The sequence below is a fragment of the Poecilia latipinna genome, unplaced genomic scaffold, assembly GCF_001443285.1.
Source record: "Poecilia latipinna isolate Pla-1442-1.1 unplaced genomic scaffold, P_latipinna-1.0 Scaffold237, whole genome shotgun sequence".
Taxonomy (NCBI): Eukaryota; Metazoa; Chordata; class Actinopteri; order Cyprinodontiformes; family Poeciliidae; genus Poecilia; species Poecilia latipinna.
The window spans coordinates 788-28,386 of NW_015112853.1; the positions used below are offsets into that span (position 1 = coordinate 788).

Consider the following 27,599-nt stretch of genomic DNA (forward strand, 5'->3'; position numbering starts at 1 on the left):
GTGTGTGTATGTGGGCTACAGGGCCCTCCAGGCTGGGTGAATAATTAACAGGGCCAGTGAGTGAAGTAGGTACCAGGCAGGGTGTTTTGTTACCCCCGCCTCACTCAGCACGAGCAAACAGCATTAGATAAGCCTATCTCTATCCGCCTGACTTGTGTGCATGTGTGTGCGCAGTTGGGCCACTTTAGATGATTCAACCATTTGATACCTTCAAAAGCCTCCTGCAGCTCGGTAACAGTTCCCGACAGAAAGCCTAGACATCCCTTGTCAAACGAAGATGGGCTCCAGCAGCTGCAGCCACTGAACATCTTGTCACGTCTCACAAAGTTAAATATATTTCTTCCGTCAATACATTGAAAGGAAACCAGCTTTTAGTCCAGAGAAGAAACATGTAGTTTCACATCCCTTGAATATTTATAGTTTTTTTTTTTGTTTGTTTTTTTTACATGTTAAAATCACAATCTTTAAAGTATTTTTATTGAGATTGTACGTGACAGACCAACACAAAGTAGTGCATCACTGTGGATCAGAGCAGTACAATGCGTGTTGGTATTCACACACCTGGTAGAATCCAGAGGAACCAATTGTCTTCAGGGGTTTGTAACAGTCCATCTGTGTGCATCTTTAACTCGGTGTGTGAAAGCAGGGGCTCTTGGAAGACCTAGAGGTTTGCTAGAAAACATTAGTGAACAAGCAACATCATGAAAACCAAGGAACGCAGCTGACAGGCGAGGGGGACAGTTGAGGAGAAATTCAAAGCAGCTTTAGGTTTCAAAATTGTGGGGATACTTTCTTCCAGCTTTGGACAAGGGAGAAGAAAGGTGGTGAGACCTGATGGGAAGATGATGGAGCTAAAATACAAGGCAATCCTGAAAGAGAAGGCTTAAGCCTAAGAAGGAGGTTTCATTTTTTTTTTTTTTGTAGGACAGCGAACATATTCAGATATGTAGAGGTTACACATTTCCTGCTTCCTAATTATCCACTGCTCTGTTAGTTTATCAGATAAAACAATCTAAAATCTAAATCAGTCTGATAAATTCTGAGCCTTGAGGTTGCCGTGTAAAAGAGTTTGAGGGTATCAAAGCTTTTGCGAATCACTGTGTTTGAGACATTTTATCTTAAATTCAGAGTAAAACAAGCCTCTCATTTATTTTAGAGAAAATAATTTCCCCCCCCCCCAGAATTTAAGGGCTGCATTTTGTTTGCAAAGCTAAGTGTTGCATTCTGTCGGGCTGCACGCTGTGCCTTAGCTGTTACGAAAATACAATGACTTCTCTATTTAGCCTTTGTTGAACTGACAGGCTGCCACCCTCAACTGTTGTAAGGCAGAGACGAAGTCTGTGAAGGAGAGAGAAGAAACAACGAGCTGAGAAAGTCTGCTCTGCGAAATGCTCAGCTTTAGCTTTCGGTGTCGGCGAAGTTGCGTTAGATTAAAATATTCTGTCACACTCAGTTGTTTTCATTGAGCAAACACAATTTTTAGCCCCACTTTTTTTTTTCTTTTTTTTATTTAAACCACATGTATTTTACTTGCAATGAAGCAATATTTGTGAATAATTTCTGCAGGTTTACTGTAAGCGAAGATAACGCCACATTCCGACATTCCACACCCAAAGTTTGCCTCCCATGTTTGCAAGATAGGAAAGAAGGTTTCCATCAGGTCTGCAAACAAAATATTTGACTTTTATTCAGCGTTAGTATTTTGTTTACATTCTATTTACAACATAAGACACGCATGGAAGTCGGCGTGGAGGGGGAACAAAAGAGAAAAAAAAGATATCATCCCGTAAAGAGGGTAAAACAAAAATCTAAACAGCGTCAGAGACAAAAGGAGAACTTTTACATTAGAGGTCCAAGAAGAGAGCAAAGTATGTGCACCAGTGGAGGCAGTATTCAAGCTGATGACATACAAACTTCACAGGACTAGTGATGTGAATCTAGACATTAAAGAAAAACATATCAACGCCTTCTTTTACAGGTCGGGGCTACAATATTAATACTGCAAACAATGACAAGGAAGGAATATCAAACATGTACTAAACTTCAGACCCTGTTCATAGCCTGTTGTAGCACCTGCAACGCCACCTACTACCAGAGCCCGACTGCTGATATCATGACAGATGATTACTGAGCAAGTTGATTCAAGTATGAGAGTCTGTTGTTTTTCAGCAGGGCTTGGTTTGTGTGGTGCAAGTGTAAATGTAGCTCACAGAGAAAGAGAAAGAGAGAGATAGAGAGAGAGATCAAGTTGTTTTCCCCCCTTTAAGTTGGTTATTTTATGTTGTTCAAATGAAAATTTTCTTTAGTTTAATACTTACAGCACCCTAAAAAAAAAAATCTATTGCCACCCGTTAAATTTGTGTAAGAACAACTTATGAACATTTGCTGCAATTTTACATCTGTCGATGTCGGAGAATTTTTATTTTTATTTCCCTTTTTGTCTTTTTCACTCTGCATAAAAGTTGGATCCTCATTTCAATCCATCTGTCGCAATTCTATGCTTTTTTAAAACCTCTCTCATTATTGCTCTGATTGGGTTTTCATAGGAACTTAGCTGATTAGCCATCATCTTGTAATCATGTTATCTGGATTAGTTTACCGTTAGGTTCTGTTGTTTTTCCAACTGTGAAGAGAAATTGGCTTCTGCGTCAGATTTGTTTGTTGCAGAAAAACAAAAAGTTTGGGGCTACAAAACCAAATATAGAAATTAATCATAAAGGAAATATTGGGGGTGCCAAAAATTGCTGGAGCTGTAATTCAGTTAATTGTCCCCACACGCTTGGCCCCCATCTGAATAAATGCTCTCAACCTAAAGGTTGGATTCTCTGAAAATGTTCACAGTGACATTATACTACTGAAATGAAAGAGTAATTTATTTCAGGGATATTTTACAAAAAGCATGGAGGGTGTCACTGATCCCAGCTTCTACCTGTGATTGAAGCTTATATGAGTCTGAGTAGAAAGCAAACACTATACCCGATGCCAAAGTGTTACAGTGAGCGGAGGTTGCTATTGCCCGAATATTCCCAGCTCTATGTATACTTTTAGCTTGTGTCACATTACAAGAAACCATAAAAGAATCTTTTTTTTTTTTTTACACTATGGCTTCTCTTGATCTTGTTTCACCCAGCTGTTCCTAAGGAATGCCAAGAAACAAGATAAACGGAAAAAAAAGTAACAGAAGACGGCTTAAAAACACACAATTGTTTGCACGTTCTAATTTCATAGAACAAAAATGTCATCGAATCTCATAGGGCTAACCGTAGAGCCATCTCATTCCCATAATAAGATTAACGATGTGTGACGAAACACAGAAAAGACAGAGAAACATACAGTGCACTCAACAATTATTGGCACCTCCTGGTAGTTTTTTTTTTTTTTTTAAAGTTAGAAAATAATTAATCTTTTACTGCAAGTAGCATAATCAGACACATGAAAAGTTTACTGTTGACTAATGTTGGTAATGCTTCTCTTACCAACATTTTCCACTGCAGGGTGTGAAGATGATCTTGGGCTAAACGTGGTGCAACGAAAGCCCATTTTCTGACATAGTAATAGTTCCTTTCCCATTTGGAAGAGTGGCCAAGAGAAATAGGTCCCTGCTTTCTGTATACATTCTCCTAGAAAGTATGAAGTCTTTCATTATTGTGACGTTTACAGACACTGGTCAACTTCGATTGGGATGAGTAGCATATGTGCTGCTTAATGTTTTTGTTTTTTTTCCTTCCTAAGTGACCTTGTTTGTCACAGTTTAAGTTTTCTAAAACTTGTAATACTGTCTCTGCTGCTGATATTTTCAAGCTTGAATGAGCAGCAGTTTTCTTCTACTTATTTTCTTAACATGTTCTCTTTTTTACCATTTGGAATAGTGGCTAAAAGAAAATGGCATCTTGGTGATGTTGTTTCTCCAGGGAAACAAAGTTTTCGATTACCTATGAATAGTTCTTAGACATAGAAATTAAATGTAAAATTAATAAAAAAAAACACCATCAGGTATTGAAATAGGCCTCTGTGACTTCATACACATACTCTAAAGGGAAACAGGTCAATGATTACTAAATAATCATAAAACATTTTTTTGAAGAATGGCTAAAACACATATTTTATTATGGTAAAGCGTAAGAATAATTTGTTCAACAGCTGCTTTAAGATATCTAGTAGAGATGCCAATAATGTGGAGAGCCCTGTAGATTTTACATAAAGCCTTGAGAAGGCACTTCATTCAAGCATTGAAATTATAATAAGTTCTATAAAGTCTGCTGGTTTGCACATGGATGGCAACAGCAATGTCTTCCAGGCTTATCAAAGTAAAACTGTGGGAAAAGTAATTTAAGGCTAGCAATCGTGACGAGTTGAAATTAGTGCACAGAATTTAAGTAACAACTAAATAATGGAGAAATTATGTACAAAGTCAAGTGCAGCCCTGACAATGGCAACAGGGTAAGAAATCTTTACTGCGATAAATAGATTACGGAAGCAGAACGAAGAAACGGGAGACTACGGTAGCAACAATCGTAAATGAGTGATGCTCTGACTCATCCTCGATCGCTGCTGTCAAAGTTGCTTGTTTCACTAATACAAAGAGAGATGCGATCTCGGAATAAGGAGTGTACGTCCACCGTCATGCTGTCACATCTCTGACAGACAGATGAAATAAATTAACAATAAAGACAAGGTTAAAAAGGTCCATCATTAAAATGCATTGGAGCAGCAATAAATAGATTTTTCTTCTGTTTACAGTTATCACCAGACACTTTAAAACACAGGATCAATCCAAAGCAGTTTGATTTGTTGCTTTTGTTCCTAGGATGAAGGCTTGGTGGTCCTCCCTCTGCTGAGGAAGCCAGCAGGGAACATGGAGTAGATGAGATGCTTGTATAGATGTGTCCTTCCTTTGTTTCATCCGTAAAAAAACAACTTGCGGTGTCTCGCTGTAGCTGTGGTTATAGTTTTTTTTTTTTCTTCTTTTTTTTTCTGTTAATTCTGCCTCATAGCACAAACATTCATCTAAACACACACATACACACAACAGATTTGGAGCACCCGATGCCTTGCTGTCCCCACACAATGCAGTGTATCCTCCTACAGCCTTGTGCTTCTCTGAGTAGCAGTTGCCTCGTTGACACAGACCTAAGAACAGCTTTTGCTCCACGCTTTTTGTCAAAGCAATGAACCAAACCTAGAACTGAGTCCTTAGGGCAACTTCTTCCTCACGTCGCCATTCAGAAACACTAATTTATCTTCTTCTCGGATTTCAAGGAACCGTTGCGTTTGTGCTTCCCGTTGGCAATGCTCTCAGAGTGACAGTGTCCATTGGTCATGCTGCCGTCGACTCTTCTGCTGTGGTCGCCGGCCTTGCCCCTGAGGAGACGTACCAACCTATGCAGTAAAAACACTATGAGGGCGCCGGCAGCTGCAACAGCAAGAAGGACGTCCACAAGGAAGTACTGGTAGGGGGGCACTTCATACACAGCCGAGCGCAGGTGGTTAGCGCCACTGTGACGGAGGATGTAGCCGATCCAGTACACAGCCCTGGTGACTGGGTGGCCTGGCTGGTCTTTGTGAATGTTGGAGAGGAGACGAGCCTGCTGGCGGTACCTGGGAACAGGAGGACAGCAGAGATGGGGGTTAAAAAAACACACACAAAAAAAAAACAAAAACATGGGGACAACTCTGACTATGAAAAAAAAGAGATACAGAGAACACCATTCCCCGTTACAAACTACACAACTGCGAGCTCCTTTGGCTTTCTTTAAACACTGGAGTTTGTTCTGCCAGCTACATTGTAGAACATTACGTCGGGTCTAAGTCTACCTACACCCAAAAGCTGAAAATGGCATGCACCAAAATAAATCTTGGTTTATGAAACCATGAGCACACACACCAGAAATCAATTTCACCTTTATACATAGCAGCTGCAACTCGTTTGCTGCATCCGCCTCAGTTTCTGGCCCCCCTACACACCCATGTTCAACCATGGAAGGCGAATGCAAACTACCTTGTGAATGTCGGTGCATTTAAATGAGTCAGCAAACCAATGTTATTTCATGGTCAACAATGGAAACGGCAGAGAAATGAGTAAAGAAACACAATTTGACAAGGCAGAACTTGATGTGAGTGAGGTGGAGAGTTGAAAAGCTGTCACCTTTGGTAGCCACGGTAGTGGCGTGACAAATACAAGTTACACACTGCCGCCAGCATTTTAGGAAGCAGAAGGTTCGCTCCACAGTGGAGCGCTCATGGGTGTCAGCGATACTAAAACACGCCTTCTCTGCGCTTTGGGCAGTGGCTACACCTGAGGCAGTAGCCACTGCCTCCTGAAGCTTTCACTGGAAGAGTGTTTCAGCATCTCAGGCCTGAAATGTTTCAGGCCCTGGTTGTTGCATACGCCATGTTTGTAAATGTTTGTTGGAGAACAAAATCAATAGTTGTAAAAGTGGTTTCAGATTTTTATTTGTATAATAACTTTTCTTCTCCTTCACAATTATTTTCTTTGTGTTGGTCTATCACATAAAATCAAAATTTAAAAAACAAAGATTAATACATTTCAAAGCATTGCATGAGGTGCTTACAAAGAAATGTACGAGTAAAGATAACACCAATCAGTCCAACCTGGGGTCGTTGATGACACTGCTGAGGGAAGCGTAGAGATCTTTCTCCGTCATGTCTTTCCAGTGCAGCATGACTCCCATCCCTTTGGCTGCCACACGAGTCATGGTGTCATAGTGGTCTCCGAAGAGAGGCACACCCACCACCGGCACCCCATGATACATGGCCTCGTAGATGCTGTTTAAGCCCCCGTGGCTCAGAAAGGCCTTAGTGTGAGGATGGCCTGGATGGTGGGAAGCATAGGTGTTGAAATTATTAGTAACTATTAACATGCTGCGTTTCCTGCACTCCTGTTTTGATATAAATATTTACAGTTCTCAGGGCATGTGACAGAGACTCATCATTTTAAGTGGAACATACATTTTAAAAACACATTATTTCAAAAGTTTCTCCATAAAATCTTGATTTTATCACCTCTTTATGAAAACAAAGCAAACCTAAACATGCATTTCCTTTGTGTCAACAGAGTCACTTACTCTGACCTTTGAAAAAGGTCAAACATGAAAATGTGTAAATATTTTCTAACCTTTGTTCACACATCTTTAGAGCAGAACACGGATAGCATTCGCATTTAGATTTCACCACTAAAGTGGCTAATGAGTCTCTGAAACGTCTATCAGGTACAACCGGGTAAGTCCCATTATCCAGCTGTCTATCTATACATCTATTGGCTGGGCGGTAAATCTATTTTAACTATTACTTGATTTTTTATTTTATTTTTATTTCTTTCACCAATGCACTGTGTTTTTCCATAGTTCATAGAGTTATCAGCATGGCCAAGGCTGCCAATCTCATTTGACAAGAGTGTTTTACAGCGTCTGTTTATTTGGACTTTGAATTCAGGCCAACTCTACAATGAAATGCTCTTTTCAGGGACCATGAAACACAGTGCACAAAACCAGGCTAAATATAAATGGTACGCACTCACCCAATAGGTCATTCTGTGGCATCCAATCAACAAGCTTGGTGTTGTTGCCAAGGTTACTGGGTGCAACTCCAGAGAATCTAAAAGAAAGACAAGGAAAATCATAGTGAAAGGACCCGACACTGAAACAAGTTGTTCAGAAGAGACACACAGAAGAAAGGTGAATCTTTTTTTTTTTTTTTTTTTTTTTTATTTTTGGGCCGGGGTTAATTTCCAACCTGCAATATTTTTCAAATGCACCATGTCTGTGGCACATGCAACACAATGCGAGTGACTGAAATTATTTGCATATATACTTTTTCAGCCATAAGAAATGCTAAGATTTAGACAAATCAAGGTCCTAACAATACAAACTAAAAATTTATTTCCTTCTGTTTTTGTATAAACACCCCTGTTTCAGAATTGAAGCAGAGGTATTTATTCAAAATGTCTAGAAGGTAAATATTGTTCAAAGTACACAGAGATTTAGACAAGTGTTTTTAAGGTTTCCATGTACAGTCAAACGAGAAACCATTCAAATGAATCCCCTAACTGTGCACAGCATAATTAAACTGCAAGTGCTAACAAAACTTCTTAACAAGGTAAATTGCAATTCAATGAAGTTCACAGTTGTTTTAACATCCTTTTATACACTCACACTGAGGCTCGATGTACAAAGGGAGGAAAATATTTATACATTACTCACACCAGAAGCAAGTTCTAAAGTAATAACTCATGATGTCATATTGTTTGCATAACCACACGCCTCATGGACCAACCACTAACAAGCCTGTCAGCTCGGTCGCTTATGCATCAGTTAATAGATGCCATGTATGCACAATAAAACAATGCCAGAAAGATCCGTGGATACTGTCTGTGTCTACTTATCTTATTTAATCAGTGAGTAAAGGACTCGGGTTAGATTTTTTGTATCACGTTAAGTCAAATGTATTTGTACAGCACATTTTCAGCAACAACGCAGTTTAAAGTGCTTTGCATCATAGAAACATACAGCCATCAATGATGAAACAAGCAATAAATGTTACATTTTGTCAAATGTTTTCATGTATATATTTTCTTGATGGATTTTGACATCAATATTAAACATTTTGTAGCTACTTTCTTTCCACCAATAGCCACTAGGTGGTGCTTGTGGGTAAATAAAACAATGGTATAATCTTATTTGATTAAATATAAGCTTTTAAATGATTAATGAGTGGATTTTTTTTATATTTACAGAAGTTCCTTCTTTCCCCCCCAAAAAAAAAAAAAAAATCTCTATGGAAAATTGATAAATTTTGCATGCAGTGTTCACCACCATTTATTTTCTTTAGATAACGATAGGATAAGAAAATAAATTCTGCCTATTCAAATACATTGTTCATAAAATAGTGTTTCACAACGATTTAGTTAAAGAACTGGATGACTCCCAAGTTATGAAGGAAATGTGAATGGAATGCATCTAAGTATTAGAGTTTAATATTAACTGGCACTGTAAATGGCAGCAGTCTTTTCAGCAATTTCTGTGGCTCTGAGGGGAAGAGGATTGATGTATAAAGAAAAAAAAACAACTATTCATATTGCAAACTGCACCTGGTAAATCATTTAAAATAATGTCATAACCAATCTGTTTTTTGGTTTGCTTTTTTGGTTTTTCTATTTCAAAACAATTGCAAAAATCAAGTAGTCATGATAATTTTTTTTTTTACCATTTCTAAACTCTAAATCTAATAAATGTAAAATCAAAATAATTAACTCTGCTGTGCTTGATTATTATTTATATCTAAAGCTAAAATATAAGGTTGTTGTTTTACATGTAGCTTTTTTTGACCAGATAAAGATAAAGAGTAATATAGTTTTATTTTCTCTCTGCAGGCTACAGGTGCAGAAAGTGGGTGCTGATGTAGCGTGACATTAACTAATGATCCTGCTATTCAAATTAAGCATTCCTGGTATACAACAAATCGGCCAAACGTCATAGTATGAAAAACACCGGCATACCATGATCCCTGAGCCACAAAGCTTTACAGTGTTTGAATGTTGCCTGACAAATTGCTTGGAGAATAAAAGAAAGATCTTAAGTCTGATGAGTCCATAAAATGTTGAGTCTTTTCTCTTTGGGGAAGTCAATGCATTTTTGGGAAAATTAAAGTCTCTGGAGAGCACATCAGTATTTTCATCAATACAACTTTACTGGAGCTTTTTGCAATACATACAGGTGTTGCGCAATGTTACCAGAACCCACAGGTATCGGCAGATCTTTGATCACATTGGAGCTGATCATGACTATAAACCGATCCCTCCATAATAGAGGGATATGGAATATAACCCCAAAACCTTTTTAGCTGAGCACTTTTTATTATGTTTGCCACTATCAAATGAAATGTTTAATCAAAGTATGCTGCTCTTCTGAAAAAATCCTGGAATGGACACAATGTCTCAATAGTAAAAATAGGCAAATTTCATTAACGGGTGGATCTGAGAAAACAAAAGGTTAGAGAAGGTTGAACTGGCAAAGAGTGACTGAACTGCATGACACAGACCCTTAACACTTGTCATTGTGTGAAAGCAAGCAGAGTGCGAGATCGGTGGATGTGAAAGAGTGCGCGTGTAAAGCATTTCCGTTAACGATGCATATGCATGCTACAAAACAACCTCCATCTGTCCATCTCTGTCTGCTTCCCTCCGTGACTCAAAGTCTTTTATCCAGAGTCAACAAAGCCTCGTCTCATTGTCGTGCCAATCAAAGCCGGCATTCATGGAGGCATTTATCAATGAAACAATTCATTTGGTTTGATCCCCCTTTCGAACACATTGGCCCTCCATCTCTTACATCCTCTTGGTTTTAATAAACACTGAAAGCCTTTAAACAGAATCTTCTCTTTGTCTTCATTTATGCATCAGTTCATGGATTTAATTTTGATTGTATGTAAAACAAAACAAAAAAAAAAAGAAATTAAATGTGACGCGGCAACACAAAAACTACCCTGCAGTTGAACAAGGCGTACATGACCATTATGTGGATGTGAGGCTTGGCTGTGTAAATATGCAGATCATGGGAACATTTAGTAAATGGGAGCAATAAAAGGTGTCGTGTTCCATGTGACTGGGATACTTCTCTCCTGTGGCACGATAAAAAAAAAAAAAAACAATCTTATCAGAGTCATGTTCACAAGAAATAGTCAACTTCCCTGGGTGCTGCATAACTGACATCAGCTTCTCGATATTTTACAACTGCAATCCAGTTTCCAAAATAACAGTGGTTTAGTTTGCTAAATTATAGTAAAGGAGAGAAACAACGCACCAATTTTTAGCTCATATTTACATTAAAAATAGAGAAAGACAGCATGCTGCATCTTAATTATGAGAACTACTGAGCTTGCTATACGTATAAAAGAACAGAAAGAATGTGCTGCACATCTAGTCTCAAGATTATTGATATCTGCTTCTTAAATCACACCCAAACGTTTAACATATATCGTTTCTCTTATCTCCTGCACAGAAAAGGCATTCTCTTCCCTGTCGTCCGTCCTATCTTTACAAAGTTAGGAATGTGGTTTGTCAACTTTGAACTTTATCCTTTCACCGCTTCTTGTGTGTTTATTCATGAGGTGTGGAGTCTAAACAAAGATTCGTTCATTAAAAAAAAAAAGACTAAGTGATAAAGTGAGTGAAGGGAAAATGTGGGATTACTTTTCCTAATCATAGGTACTTACTTATTGTGTGTTATATATGTTAACTAACAAATATAGCATCAACAAAACTTAATCTATAATCCGATTATAATTCATTATGGAACATTAAAGCAAAGGTGAAAGAAAACATGACGATCGATATAAGTTGTCCCTAAATTTGGAGCCGGTAATGTTTGTTCTCACAAATATTCCTAAATAAATGTCAGCAGAACATTTTTGGTGGAAAGGTGATGAAGAGTGATGAGTATTACTGTTGGATTCCTGGGGAGAGGACATTATACTGGAGGCCAGTCAGTTTTACAATGAATTTCCTAATCCTGTATGGGATCAGAACAACTCAGAGATCTGGGTCTCTGTAATCAATGACTACATAAGATAAGAGTTAAGCATTAACATGCTCAGAGGCTATGTTTGAAATCACAGCCCCTCCATTTCTCTCTTTACTCTCAATCTTTTATTTCTTCTCTTATATTGTACTTACAATAAAGGCCAGTGTATGTCTCATGCTTTTATTCCCACAGTTTACCTAAAGCCTACCTTACTTTGCAGTCATACCTACGAAAGCACATTGGCAATTATTGTAGCTATCCGTCTTCATGTGTGTTACAATACACCAGCAAAGACGAAGTTTAGAAAATAAACTAAACTAATCCAGCTTTTTATACTCTTATGATCTGATGCAGTAATTAAAATGAAATAGTTCCTTTGTTAAAAATGGAAGTCATCAGGTTCGGCAGAGGCAAGTCTCATGATGTAAAGGAGATCACTGCGCATGAGATGACTCCAGATATTACGTACATGTGGGTGGGTCCGGACTCTGACCTTAGCAAACAACCCGGCACTGAGGGACAAAGCACTGCCTTTATTTTACAATGCTCCTGACCAGCTATATAGCTGATTACGGGGTTCCACGTCATGTGACATCAAGAATGATGAGTGTGTGTGTGTGTATATATATATATGAAAAAAAAAATCCTGTTCAAACATTATTCTGTGACAGATGAACGGGTGCATGCGAGCATTACCTCCAGATGACACGCTGTGGCAGACGGGCCAGAGCTCCTGCCAGTTTGTGAGCAATGTCCTGGGAGAGATACTTGACTCCAGCGCCAAACGACACCACCACAAAGCCATGCTCTGCTGTGTCGTTCACCAGGGCCTGAAAAGACTGAAGGAACAGAGACAAAATAGCCACAATAAGCTACAGATCCAGAACAGCATGCTAACGTATAACCCGAACTTTGTTTCTTCATCTCTTCACAATCATTCAAACCATCTTATGTTTGATTAATTTGATGCTATTAAGGAAAAATGGAAAAATGTTTCAAGGAAAAATGTTTCAAATTACAATGAGGCAAATGTCCCTACAGGGACAATATAAAGTGACAGTAAAAAAAAAGAACAGTATTTATTTCTCAGTGATTCTTTTCTGGATTTACAAATTGAGAAAAAGTTATTGTATCAATAGCTTTATTAAAGAGCTTAAAGAGCATGTGCGATGTTGGAATGCGTAAGTGTTTACTCTCTAGTTGGTACCAAAGAAATATTTCTTTTGGGAATAAATTTAATATTTCAATTTTAGCTTAAGACCCTTACTCTGACCATCTGTGTAATAAATTACATACATTTTCTGATGCACCGTCTGCGAAAGATCAGGTTGTTTGTGAGCGTTACGCAAGTTTATATTATTAAAACGGACTGCATAAAAGAGCTGCACAATATATCAAATTTATAGACCAGTTGCAGATTTAAGAAACTGCACAATGAATGGGAAAATACGTAAAAGTGTCGACCAACAAAGACGTATCTCTAGTTATTTTGAAAGTATGGAGAGCAATGAATGACAAAAAACTTTTTTTTTTTTTTTTAATAAAAATTGTTTTATTAGTGCTATGTCTAGAACAGCAAAATATTCACAGGACAATGACAAGCTGTATTTTTTTTTTTTTTTGTCATGAAACACACAAACAAATGTGGGTAATCTTTCTTTCACAAAATGCTAAACTTTTGGTTAACTGACACCAGTTAACAAGCAAAATGGAGTTTTCTTTCTTTTTAATACTGTAAACATTTTTTGTAGATGTTTTCAAAACTGCTTCTCAGCACAATTGTGATATCAGTTTGTTATTTAAAAAAAAGTTGATAAAAAAAAATTCTGTTCAGGATACATTTGTAAAACTTTACTTGTCGGATCTGGCATAATGTTCCACCATTGTATGACTATATATAGCATATAGTAAGAAGTAAAAATAAGGCAGAAAGCTTGTGGGATTTTATATTTGTTATTGAATTTTAATTGAACTAGATTTCTTTGAGCACTCAGCCCCATTGGGACATTAAGGCAGGAAGCTACTTCTGTCCAGGTTGAGTTCCTGGAAGACAAAAACTGGTTCCACGATCTCGTCAGGGGACTTCTTCTCATTTTTGAGCACGCCCGCTACTTGAAACCACGGTTGTCATATTACAGGATGTCGTTACACAATGTGAATTATTTCTGAATAGGCATGAAGAGGAGCTCAAAAAAAAAAAAAAAACAAAACTGCAGACGTTCTTCATTTTGACTCAGCAAAATAGATATTTATCTGAATTAATATTTTTAAAACTTTTTTTAGAAATTTTCTCAAATAAAATATACATTGCAACCCACATTATTTAAAACCCTTTACAAATATATAGCTATTTTATTGCAGTAGTATAATCTCTTCATGACAAATCCAACCTTTAATTTGAGACCGTTTTTCAGCGTTAAATAGTTATTTTCAGTAAATTCCCTCATTCCTGTAACGTAAAGAAACCCAAGAAATACAGAAGAACATGCCATCAGAGAAAGGTGGATGTGCATTGAGGGGGAAATGTCTATTGGTGTAAACCTGTCTATAGAGTCAGAGATATACTTCAAGTCTTAAAACTACCAAAACAAAGACAACCAAGACTGAAGAATAACTTCAGTTTTTCTTCCCACCTATCTAGTGAGCAGAATGTCAAGAGAGGTAGATAAGGCATAAAGAAAGATACAGCAAAAAAAAAAAAAAAAAAAAGAGAATTTTTTTTTAATTTTTCCTTGCCCCTCTTGGTTGGGGTTGCCAAGCATTCAGGAGGGCACCACAGGTAAATTGTTATGGGGGTCTGTATCGATGAGCAGTGCTTACAGACTAATTAAGGATGTTGAAGTCACAGGAGAACAGGACAATTAGAGGAAAGGGACTGTCGGTCCAGCTGCAGCAGCTCAGGTCGGCCCTGGCACCGAGCAACCTCATGGGCACACTGGGCCCAGTGTCCCTGCGGATCAGCCCTACCATCCCTACAACGCAGCCTTAGTGACCTCTTAAAAAGAGTCCCAGTGTCCCCAGAGTTCTCCTCAGAACAATGAGCGCGTTCTCCCTCCACTTCCATTATGACTCCCTCCACACAGTACGGCACAATGCTCCCTATTCGCCTCGAGTGGCATTCCTAAAACCCCCAGCAGCAGATACCGACGGCCCGCGCTCTCAATGCCCAAACGTTGAACTAACTCCCGTCACCGCCCGCCTCTGCTCCCCATAGCTCCCATTATCATCTGCTTAAAATTTACCATGTGCATTCAGCTCTAGCCCGTCCTAACCCCCACCTCGGCCATGAAGGCTCACTCTGTTGCAGGGTGTGATAAGATATACATAGTGATAAGAAAGAAAAAAACACAACAAAAAAAAAAACCCGAGAAGAAACACACCCAATGTTTTGAAAGAAAAGCTGAAAGGACTCACTAAAAAAAAACCAAACAGGGATAAGTTACTAATGGTGTGCAAATTCAGTGTTTTAAAACAAAAACTTAAAAATATTGTACTTGAATGCTAGACAACTTTAGGAAACAAATTTGCTTGTTTTGTGAAACAGGAACAGGTTCTTAGCCCTTACTGTAAATATATTTTGTAACCTAAAACCAGCAGGGACTGATGATGCTAAAGAAATATCAGTTAGAGAAAAAAAAATCAATGTGGGAAGGAAAAGAAAAGTATTTTCCAAAGTACAACTTCAAAACAATAAACCTCTCCTTAGTCAATGAGGGAGCAAGAAACAAATTTTCCATGTGAGGCAACACATTTCCATAATGACGTAGTTACACTCAAGTCTTCATGCAGCACTGTATTTCAGTGCCATGGTTACAAGCACTTAGCTCTGGATATTTATGGCACTACCTGTAAGAAATGTAGATTTCTACAACTTCTGTTGTAGTGGAATGAGAGTATGAGAGTCCCACAGGATAACATTCTTGTAAAGAAATACCACAGTATTACTGTATTTAGGTCAATATTAAAACTAAATGTGTACATCGATCTATTCACTTTTATGTAAAAGCCAAAAAGCCACAGTAATTCCTTCTGCAGATAGTTTCAGACCTCAGCGTTGAGATAATTATTAGAAGACTTTTATCCTGAGTCAGAGAAATCCAGCTGGGACTGGGAGAGGTGAAAAAAAAGTGCATTCTGTGGGGGAAGCAGCTCTGCTGTTACTTAAGCAACAGCAAAGTTGCTTCCTCCGCACAGTCAGGCTGGATGGATTTATCGAGCTTGACTCATTAAGCTTATTTGCAAAAACAAGAATTTCTTCTCTTACAGAGCAAATTAATTAATGCCAACAAGATGAAATGTGGAAATCCTAAAAAGTACAAATATGTACTTTTTAAAACTTCTTACTTTTTCCATCTCCCTTCGACAAGCCTGACTTTCTTGAGGCCAAAGAAAGTCAGATAGTTTATAGTTTGTTTTTTTTACCATCTCATATCACTGGATGTGTACTAGACAGAAAATCGAACCGGTCTCGTTCTGTATAGTGAATTAATTTATACCAACACGATGACTGTATTTTGGACGGTGTGTGCCTCTAAACGGCACACACTATGAAAAGTGAAGGGTGGAACGCTCATCACCGGAGCTAAACAGCAACTTTACATAAACTGATCGTATTTATGAGGCAGAATGAGTCTCTGTGAGCAATCTGTCAGAGGATGGGTAGTCAGTTTCCAAGTATTATATTTTTTATAACAATAACAAAATGCTCTAATGATTTATTTTAGCAAATTAGCACACTTTTCTTAGTCACAATTAAAACAGCCAAGTAAAAAGATTATGCTTATTTGTTTAACATACAAAACCCATCATAGTACAGGTAACGGTATGATCCATATTATGTTAATGTGAACTTATTTACAATCTATAATACGGTTCTTGTAAAAGTGCCTGTTTCTGGACTGAGATAAGCTCCAAATTTGTCAGGATCATAAAAATGCCTCTGCTTAATATTAATATCGGGTGGCCAATAATCAGGGTTCAGTTAAATTGACTGCACTCTGGTTAACTTAGCTTTCAACAGACATTAATAACAGAAATTGGTGTTGCCCTTTAGCTTGCAGTCGGCTGTCTTCAGTGTAATCAGAATGGGGTGGTGGTGCTCTGAAACAAGTAGAGTGGCGCGAGTGTGGAGCAGCTTTGCTCCAAACTCCACTCGTTGCAGAACCTTCTCTGGCATTTTAATGAAGGAACTTTGAACTGTAACAATGGCATGATGAAAAATTAGAATGGTTTAGAAACTGCAGCTTTTTCAAAGCAGTAACTTTCTAGCCCATGTTTTATTTGCTGCTGTAAAACGTATTTGACCCTTGACAGATTAGGATCAAACACAATTTAGTACCAGATTAAGGTTAAAATTAGAAAATGCGTAAAGTTGTTTTCAAATTATAATTTCATCTTGTAAGAGAAAAGAGCAATCGACACCAATGTGACCGTATGTGATAATATAACTGCTCTGCTTGTTAAACCATTAATTAGTGGTTCTTTTTTTTTCTGGACAGATGAGCTTAATTTCTGATTATTGCCTGACCTGTGGTACTACGAAAAGTGTTTAACAGAATCTGAGTGACAGATATAAAGTAGGCTAAAAGTTTTCAAAGAGCAGCACATAATGTCCTGATCTACAGAAACTCAATCAACGATTAGAAACAATCTCATTGACATCCTATTATTCTGAAAATGATTTGAAGGAGTTGAAGGCATTTGTGGTGCTTTTGGACTCCAGCAAAACACACTGAGGGCAATCATCCTGAAGTCAAGGAATCATAAAACAGTGATGAACCTTCCCAGAAGCGGACAGTCTACCAAACTTAATCCAAGATCTCATCAACAACTCATCCAGAATTACATAAAAGAACCTAGAATGGTATTTATAATTTCGGATGTCACTTGCCTCAGTTAAGAGAAGTGTTAATGATTAAGCAGTAATCACGAATAAGAGAGCTCTGCAAAGAACAGCGGGACAAATTTCCCCCATGAAAAGGCATGACGGCAAGAAGTACGGCAAAATCAGTTTCTAGATTTTTCTTTGATATTATTATTCGTTTAATGATCTGTAAATGTATGTCGAAAAAGCAAAACTGAGAAAATCTTCATGGGGCAAATAGATTTTTCACACCATAAACATGCATCTTTGCACTGACCTGTGGTAGTGGGCTCGGGGGTTTTGTGAGGATGCCTCCGATGTAGACGACATGAGGGAGGGTGGGCCTTGGGAACTCCAGAGCCATATCAGTGCACAGCATCCACAGCCTACTCCCCTGCACCAAGTCGGCCATGGCCGCGTAAGGCTTTACTCCATGCTTCTTCATAATCCGGTCATATTTTGGTAACACAATGTAATGGACTCCAAACCGCTGTGCCAGGTAGACGCCCGTGTTGGCAATTCTCTGCATTAAGGACATGCGGTCTGTCAGCAGCGAGTTGAATTCTGGCACGTACGACAACGGCGCCGGCGCTCCGACTTCTGCAGGGTACCACAAGCCTGTGCTGAAAACAGCATATTGCACGCCCAAGATATGAGCAATGACGAAACCGCACATTTCATTGGGGTCCACCAGCAGCAGGTCGAACTTGGCCTCCTTCAGGCGGTTCATTACTTCACCATTGCCGACAACAGCATCGCAGTTCTGAGAGTAGTGGTCAAGGATGTCGAACAGTTCGAGAAATGTCAAGCGGCCTGAGAAGATGTTGCTGACTTTGGACTGGAGGAAGTTGTCAGCTGTTGTGCTGTTAAAGATCCCTGGATAGCGCTGCAAATGGTAGTGAGGAGAGGGCGGGACCTCACGGCCCTCTGAAACTAGAAAATGTGTCTCGTGGCCCTCTGGGTGTAGTGCCGTCGCCAGCGTTTTGAAGATGTAGAGGTGCGATTCGAACATAATGGGTGGGACCACGATGATTTTACCGGCCCGTGTTGCACTGGGACTCCAGGTGAGGAAGCTGAGAATGAGCAGCAGAGACGATGGCAGCAACATGGCTATAAAGATGATAAAAAAAATAGATTATATGTTAGCAATGTTGAACATAAAATTGGCAGAAAAAGAAATCCTTAAAAATAATGTACCACATAAAATTTCTAGTCTTTTTAAGTGGAGAAACGAACAGAAATTATCTACTGCACTATGCAATTTATCTTGCATGGCGGTGTAGTATCTAAGATGATGTCATACAAAATTTAAATTTAGAAAAATACAAAAAATGCATTAATCACAAACAATAGAACAATGCTCATCATAAATAAACAAAATCAGTATTTCCTTGAAAAATCGGAATAAACCAATTAACGGTCTCTGAGCAGGAATTATTCATTTATTTCAGGATTTATGCATACATTTTGAGGTTTATCCATTCCACAATGGTGTTTTATTTGGGAGACTTATTTTCTAAAGCTATTTTACATATTTCATGGACTTTTATTTTTTTAACTGTTTTGATTTCAGGCTCTTTTCAGCTCACATTCCTATATTCAGGGGGAAGGCAGTAGAGTTTTTTCTATTTGGAGCAGGTCTGGTGGTGCAGAACTTGACCAAGTGAATTCACATCCGTTTTGAACAACCAGTCCCTCCAACCTTAACGGCCAGTCATGGCACCGTGTTCCCCTCCCCTATGCCCGGTTTGTCCAGCGCCATATCATGAATCAATTGGGTTCATGTAACCAGTCAGAAAAATTGCTTAACGGGTAACATGACAATGGCAACATGAGAACTTGAAGATGGTGTGCTGGTTTGCTAATGAAACTGAGAGACATCATTTAACATCCGATTTTTATTCGCTTCTGCCACATCAGCATGCCAGGTGTCATGTGGGCAAGACAGGCCTTGCATTCCATTTGGAGCTGGGTAATTATCGTTTGTTCATGTGTTCTTATCAGTCCCTTCAGGTTGTCAAGAGCTTATAAATAAACGGAGACAAGTTCCTATACTCCAAAGAGATTCCGCCTCTTACATTGGCCTGTACGGTACGTCAGTTGAAGCCCTAATATAACTTGAGCAATCTGCCTGAGAACACGCTACACCCTCATGAAGATGTTGACGTTTGCTTCACTCTGACCAAACCCAGCCCCACAGAGGAAACTCTGCCCCTTTGTTTGAATATAAAAATATGTCGCATAAAAAGAACCAGAAATTAAAATGGAGTTTAAAAAAATAAATAAGTTCATGAAATACATAAAGTTGCTTTACAAAATACGTGCCTCAATATAAACACTAGTATGATTTCATTTTGACTGAAACAACTCTCCTTATTTCCTACAAAATACAAACATAAATGTGTGGAGTTTGCTAAACACCACAGGTATTTTAGCTCAAACTGTAAACATGTTGTCATTTGGCATTTCTGCAGGCGCATGATCCAAAACCTGCTCAAATCCCCACAGGAGAGACTACAAAATCAGCCTCAATGGTCATCAAATAAACCCTATAGAACATCTTTGCCATGAGCAGCAGAAAGGTCTGTGGAAGAACCTGGAAATCTTTTGTCCGCTAAATAAATGTTCTATGATAAACAACAGCAGGAATACATTTTCCACCGTTTTTCCACAAAAGCGGTGGAGAAGGAATGAACTAGGTAAAAGAAAGCCTGACATGAGGTACACTGACATAAAAGAACAACTCGCACAGTCTGATGAACACAGCTAGGCCAGCAACACTGGCTAAAGGGCACCTTAACAGTATAAACACAATACGTCTAACTAGAGGATGTTGATTGGGGGTCTGTAAATGATTGTGCAGCCTAATAAATAATGCTAAGTTTACAGGTAGACTACCGAGGGTGAGAAAAAAACATCTCATCTTTATCTAATCATTTAAAGGGTGAGGTTAAAGAAGCTGTCAATGTAAATTATGCATTTTCTGTTTCTTCCATAAAAATCTCAGCCTTACAGAAAAGATGTGTCAGCATTCATCTAGTCGTTTTTCCTTTAGACAGATTTCATTTACTTGACCTCCCTCAATAATCAAAGGTTTTCCTGTCAGCTTGCTGATCATCGGCTCCGTTGGCCGATTTAACAAAAAAAAAAAAAAACAAGTGTCGAATCAAATATAGTTCTTGGAAAATAAAAATGGAACAACTGCTTCCAAACAGACTCAACATTTAGATTTGTGCAGCTTTTATGTCTTTTAAGCTTCTGTTTTGGTTTGACGTCGTTGGATTAAATCCCTTCAGTGTGAGCAGGGCCATCGCTGACATGGTGTGGGTAGTACCAACGTCACTCCAGTTAAACCTCCGGCCGCTCTATTCACAAACACAACCACAAAGAGCCTTTATCATGCCACTGCTCCTATAGGCCCACTTTCATTCCTTGTGGCTCTCATTTATATTAATGATTAACCACCTATGATTAACCACGTTATGTTGGTTATTTTAAACGCCGCTGTATGCTCTCTTTTTACAGGTTGCTTCACCTTAGACAACATGCTGACATTTAAGCATAAAAGTGGAAAGAAAAAAAGAAAAAAAAAACATCACATGAGTAGGTCTGTGGTTCTACATAAAAAGAACCACAGACATTTATTAGTTTTCAACAAAGCTTTTTTGCAAAAGGAGAAGACACAGCGAACCGCTTCGCTCACCATGCATTCTGAAAACAATCAGTTAGAGCTCGTCTTTTATTAGCAGGGGAGGGAAAGATAAAAAGAAAAAGCAAGTTTTGTCTCTATACACAGGTCATCTAGTCCTTTCTCATGAGAGCGATTTCTACCAAAGGCGGGGGAGCATTCTGTTAGAAATAATCATGCTGCAGAGACATTCTGTAACTGTGAGTCAAAAGTTTCAATGTAGCATTGATTCATACACAGTAGAAAGCTAAAACTAAATGAAAAACAAATTATTAATGTAAAACTACTGACAGTTTCCTGCAGTTACCTTTTAGGATTTTGTCATGTTGAAACAATGCACTTCAATTTATTTTATTTGAATTTTATGTGATGGACCAGAAAGAAAAAAAAAAGCCATTTGATGAGAGAAATGAAAATGAAACATGCAACATGAATATGAATTCAACCCCCTGTACTCTGATACACCCAAAACAAAATCCAAAAGTGATAATTTGCATTCAGAAGATGCTTAAACATTAGATAGCATGTAACATTAGATAGCAAAATTTAAAAATGCAAAGAATATGGTACAACGTACCCAGATATGGCCTTCGAGGGAGAGCACTAACCACAGAGATAGGATAGAGGTCCATGAAGAGTTTTAGAGAGCCACAGCTCAGGTAGAAGACAGCTGAGAGGAAAAGTGTTAATTGTACACTTCACAGAAAAGGGACTTGGGGAACAGTAGAAAGAAGAAAATCAGTGAAGAAAGAAAACCTCAGGAAGTTATGTGTTCTAGGCTGGACTAAGTCACGTAGGGAAAATGGCAAATGTGGAAGAAGATACTCTGGTCAGCCGAGACCATCGCTGAACTTTTTGGTCTACATGCAAAATGACATCAACATGTCCCTGAACACATCATCACCAAATGGAAACAGGATGATGGAAAATAATTTTTTGAGAAAACTCAATGGATGGGAGGATGTACAGGGCAATTTGTTAGAAGTTGCAACAAAATTTCATCTTCCAGCAATAGAACAGCTTAATCTAACTGAACGTCTTTGGCAAGACTTAGACACTGTTGTTCATAGATAAATCTCCATCCAGTCTGACTTAGCTATTTTTATTTTGTAAAGAACTGGTGACAATTTTAGACTGTAGTTGTGCAAAACTGGTAGAAACATGCCGCCACAGACCTGCATCTATAACTGCAGCAAAGGATGTTTCTACAAAGTACTGACTCAAGCTGCTGGAATAAAAATGCTCACCACAGTTTTCAGGTAAGTATTTAAAACCTAACAAATAAACAAAAACACAAATTTAAAAACTATGTATCAATATTTTCCAATTACATTTTATCTTAGTTTTAGTCCAGGATTTCCTTCAGTGTATTCTAAGCCTGGCGAGCCACCAGGCTTTACTTGTGCCCCCACGAGGCTTAGCATTGTTAATTTATTTAAAAAAAAATAATAATAATTCAGTTTGTGTTTTATATGTACACTGCGTTACAGGGCTCTTTGCATATTCTTTAAAGCATCTCTGGAGAGACTGATGATGTGTCAGCAATACTCAGACCCAAAGCAAAAGTGTTTAATGATCAGTTCTTTGCATCAGTCCAGTAACATATCAAGTCTTTTGTATTTTATTACTGGATGTATAAGAGCTACCGCTAGCTTGAGCATTTATCTGTATCTACATGAAATGACAGAATTATCCTTTCTGCTAGCCAAATATCTATTTTGTAGTATGTAAACTATGACGTGAATAAGTCGTCTATTTGTGCACAGTATGCGCCTCGTCCCTGCAAACAGCTGTGGCTCCTCGTAAGAGGACTCAAGACGGGTCACCATTTTGTTTGGCACTGTCCAGAGTATATCGCAACAAGCACTCAAAAGTCCAGACTGTTGACAGTAACTATAGAAACCAGTCGCCATCTACCCAGGACTCTGATGCGTCATGACTTAAATTACTAACAATCGGGTCTAGTTACCCCGAGGCAGCTTCATGTGGATGAAGGGGATCGTTTGATAAGAAATTTTGTGGAATTTTGCAACAGTTTGGAAGAAATATTTACTGGGTTAGAGATGTACCTGTAACCATTAAACATTATTCCTTTAATGGAAGTATGTTAAAGTTATGGGTTTAAACAATTAGAATCTATATATATATATATATATATATATATATATATAAATATATATATATATAAAACAAAGGAAAATTACCAGTAAGAACATTAGCAACATACAATCTTGTTTAAAATTACTGCAAAAGTTCTCCCTCTAATGACATATTCACTGATGGAGAGAGAGAGCAGAAAAATCTCACAGTAATTGGCAGTTTTTGTGTAACTAATGACCAGTTTGGCTTCAGCAAACAAAATATACCCTACAAGCACCCTGCAGTCAGAAAATGTATTTTGTACCAAGGAGAAAAAAAAGCCACAGGACACCTAATTGTGTTGTTTTTCTGCCTTAGCTCCATGACATACATCGGTCAAACAGTACAACAGAAAGGCCTAATCTGTGTGACACGCATACAATATGCATGTGAATATTTAAGCCATTGAAATACTTGGCTCATCTTGCAACTTTCTGTTTTGTCTCAATGAAAAGCAAATCTATTACAACACCAAAAGAAAGAAATGTATAACCTGTTTTGTTATACTATAATTAAACCCCATAAAAATGACGTTTTCTTGATCTAGAGCAGAACTGCTTCCACAGTAGCGAAAGGCGAATTTTACTTGTGTGTTCTGAGAAGGTCAGATCTCAAACACGTGGCAGGCTCCTATCTTTTCAGTACTGTTTAAAAAAAATAAATAAAAAATTAAACAGGACTTATCGAAGGTGTGGCGTGTCTTCGCAGTACGTAGAAACACGTACACACACATACAAACAAAGTGGGTTATAAGAATGAAATCATGTCAGCTTTGCAATCAAAGTATGACTGCATAATGAAAATCTTTCTAAAAAAAAATGATCAACTTGCCAGTGCAAGTTAGATCATTCCAAGGGTCAGTTTTTAAAACACCGGCAGCACATATGTCAGCAATATGACAGTGTGTCCAATTACTTGTACTACAAAACTCTCAACAGCAAGACGAGGAGACAGCAGAGCAGTCAACATCTTCAATAGTTTTGAAAACAGAATGGAAGTGGAAAGAAAAATCACCTGACTTTTCCAGGCCACGGCACATGAGATGCTGTTTATAATGGCAACATGATCTCTCAGCAAGCCCTTATCTTTTAAAGCTTCATCAGCATTTGACAGACAACCACAGGTCAACTTATGCATATGGTTAAATAACACCTGTAAATATTAAAGTTGTCCAAAGATAGACAACAGCACTAGAAAGAAGCTACTGGACATTTAGCTGCAGGAGTCCACTCATGTAAATCTACTGTCCTTACCTTATATACTTTTTGCTAATTTACAGCCATCAAAATACAAAAACTAGTTCAACAGGTATTGCCCAAGATGCATCACTTGTAACATCGATAACCCCAATGGTGGCTTGATGATTAAGGGATAAGAGTTAAATAGTTTAAAACATTGGGTCACAAACTGTTTTTCAGGTCAGAGGCCAATGGAAGATTAAAAAGTTGCCGTATTGCTATAAGCAGACTGCATGTAGCTAAATTAACATAGTTTTGTTACTGTGTTAAATTAACACATACCTGAATCAGTCAATGTGTGACCCAGGTCAGAGTTGGCAAAATAACCAAAATTATTTTAGAATACAATCAAGCTGGCATTAGGCACACAGGAAGAAGGTGCACATTACTAATTTCCCTGATCTCTTCCACCACAAAACCAATCTTTCATGTGCTCATCTGCAGCAGTTCCATCAGTCAGGGTTAGGTGCGGGTCAGTACCGAGGTAGACAGGTTTTTAAGAAGGTTGTGGTTTCCAAACTACCAACATTGTCCAACATGCTAATCTTCTTTCAGGGAGGTGATAGTGAATGTCCCAGAGAGACCAACTTTTGTTTTTTTAATTTATTCATTTATTGCTGTATGCTGCCGATTAGCAGGATGACAGCAAACTGATGCATGTTTTCTCCACAAGTGAAACATAGCTGCTTGACGATCTTTCAGGTTACATCGTGGAAGCTAAAGGACCACCATCCATTATTCTTATTAGGGTAACACAGTTGCAAAACTACAATCTAAAAGCTGACTGGCAAGTTGTTGGAAAAAGCAAGGCAAGTGGATCAAGTTACACATCTTTCTTAATAATCCATCTATCATTACTGTGACACTGTGCTGTTTTTACTATAGGTCGTCATATCAAAAGCATCTTATACCTGTGTCAACGTCCTGTCAAGCTGAATTTAACGCATATCATCACAAATAATTATTGGCTTTGTGAGGACTCTTGAGACAGACATTTTTTATTGTTGAAATAATAACAAGAGGATAAAAGTCTTCTCACAGTAAGCAGGTGGATTACACATTTTACTCTAGCATGAATAGCTTACTCCAATTCCTGCTCGAATTGGACATTTAAAGCCAGGCAGACTGAAAGTAACACTTTTTTAAGTAATTATGGCAAAACTTTTGAAATACCTCAGTCATTAGAGGCAGTCAAGACATTTACACCAACCATACATTGGCGACTTCCAAAGAGCTATGCTGAACATAGAAATGTTGTGTCTTGTCTACCAAGAGAAAGTTAGTAGGTAATTTAAAGCATCAGCAGCAGACAATTTTTATCAAGTTGCTTGAGTGACGATTACTAGCTCCATCATTCCCACAAAAACAATGTTTTATCTGTGACTGCGGGTTGCACTTTCAAGAATTCATCATGACAACATGAATAAACTGAGAATATAAGTTGTATTTTTTTTAATCAAGTTAATAAAAGCTGGGTGCTTATTTTTGAGATTTTGGCTTCGCAGAATCAATTTTGACTTACATGAAGATGAATAGATTGTTTTTAATCAACCAACTAGTTTGTTAATCATGTTTTCATGTACTTCTGTACTAAAATCCAATAAATTTATTATGTGAGAACATGCCTAATTAGCATGTGCAAAGACTGGGTTCCATCAGAAATGGTAAATAATGTATATCTTACTGTTGGGATTTAACTATAATGTTTCCTTTGAAAAATAATATAGGTAGTTGTAGTGCATTGTTCTTTGTCACAGATTTTAATGATAAAAATGTCATGCTCTATAGTAATGAATGTGACCTTTGGACTGAATAAAGAGGTCTGATATGTGTCAGTTGTGTGGCATTTAGTCGAGCCATTGAAACTGGTTGATTATTCATTAAAGATCACTTGTTGAGTGAAAAAATTTGGAAGGAATTTGTATCCTAATCTCAGGATCTAGCTGTAACATTTTACCTAAAAAATAATTCAAGCAGAAATGTCTTGCTCAAATGTTTTTTGCTATATTCTATGTTGTAAAAGGCATATAATTTTTGTTATGTTCACATTTTAGCTGGTTATAATGTAAATCAAAGGCCATAAATTAAACGATTTTTTTTAAAACACAGTTTCTTAACCCTGATTTTAGTATTGTTTGAAATACTTATAGTGTCCGTTTCATTTCTTTGACATGCGCTTCTCGTTGTAAGTTAAAAAAATGTTGTTAACACACCCATAGGCCAGCTAGACGGAAAACAACACTTTGTACCATCAGGTGATCACTATCGTAGTTTTGAAAGTATTACCGATGACTGTAGGACGTAAAAAATGCTGCGTTTACGATCAGTTTGTTACGTTCGAACATCAACATTAAACGAATACACGCAGTGGCAAAACTAGCAATCCAGACATTTAGGCAAAAGCTGTTAGAAAACTCATGTGTCATTCATGAAAAATTTCACACAATTTCAATTATCCCTGATTAAGTTACCTTTATGTCAAGTAAAGGCACTTCACCTGACATAAAATATTTTTTTACGTCAGGTAAAACGGATTTTTACATACACAGCAAGATTACAAACTATAAACCAATGTTTAAGACAGTGATCCTTATGGACTCAAACATAAGACTTTACGGGTAAACGAGGAAAAGAACAACACAAAAACAAAAACAAAAACAAAAGCACTAGATAATCGCTGATAGGTAAATTTCGAGTACTGATGATTCGCAAAGTTCCTGAACGCAACACTGGATCCCGGCTACACCTGAGAGTCTGCAATAAGGATTTGACTGTAACGCAATTTAAATAAATAAAATAAACAAACTGACAAATACGCCATAGGAACAAAGTAAAGTTTTCCTCACTCATGACAAAATAACTACTTAAATTAAACGTAGCATGTAAGAAGAAGAATGGGGCGAATAGTTTGGCTGTGTTACCTAAAGGCAAATTGTGCTGTACACCTGTTGTAAAACGCATTTTCATTGGCCTTACCTTTAAGACTTTCGGGTAAGGAGAAGGAAAGGAGAGGTAAAATTGCAGTCCCGAATTTACTGTGCGGAGTTTCAAGTGTTAAAACCCACTTTGGGTGGGGAAAAAAAAACTATTAGCTGAAGTTTAAATGGGTCCCGAGAATCGAATACGACAGAGGA

General features: G+C 37.9%; 1 protein-coding gene across 1 annotated transcript; it reads right to left on the reverse strand.

The window, feature by feature from the left end:
- Window positions 1-3,367: 3,367 nt before the first annotated feature.
- ugt8 (UDP glycosyltransferase 8) lies at window positions 3,368-27,599 on the reverse strand. The gene is made up of 6 exons (XM_015032267.1): window positions 27,442-27,599; window positions 17,678-18,510; window positions 12,234-12,376; window positions 7,538-7,614; window positions 6,613-6,832; window positions 3,368-5,598 (listed from the first exon to the last, which is right to left on the reverse strand). The coding sequence occupies exons 2-6, from the start codon at window positions 18,506-18,508 to the stop codon at window positions 5,232-5,234; spliced, it is 1,638 nt and encodes a 545-aa protein (XP_014887753.1). The 5' UTR covers window positions 18,509-18,510; window positions 27,442-27,599; the 3' UTR covers window positions 3,368-5,231.

What these genes read in the sequence shown, in the direction of transcription:
- ugt8 (XM_015032267.1), bottom strand. Translation starts at nt 18,508, where the DNA reads ATGTTGCTGCCATCGTCTCTGCTGCTCATTCTCAGCTTCCTCACCTGG. An exon ending in CCCCGAGCCCACTACCACAG is followed by an intron (nt 12,377 to 17,677) that starts GTCAGTGCAAAG and finishes CTGTTCCTTCAG; the next exon opens with TCTTTTCAGGCCCTGGTGAA. An exon ending in GCCACAGAATGACCTATTGG is followed by an intron (nt 6,833 to 7,537) that starts GTGAGTGCGTAC and finishes CCCACCATCCAG; the next exon opens with GCCATCCTCACACTAAGGCC.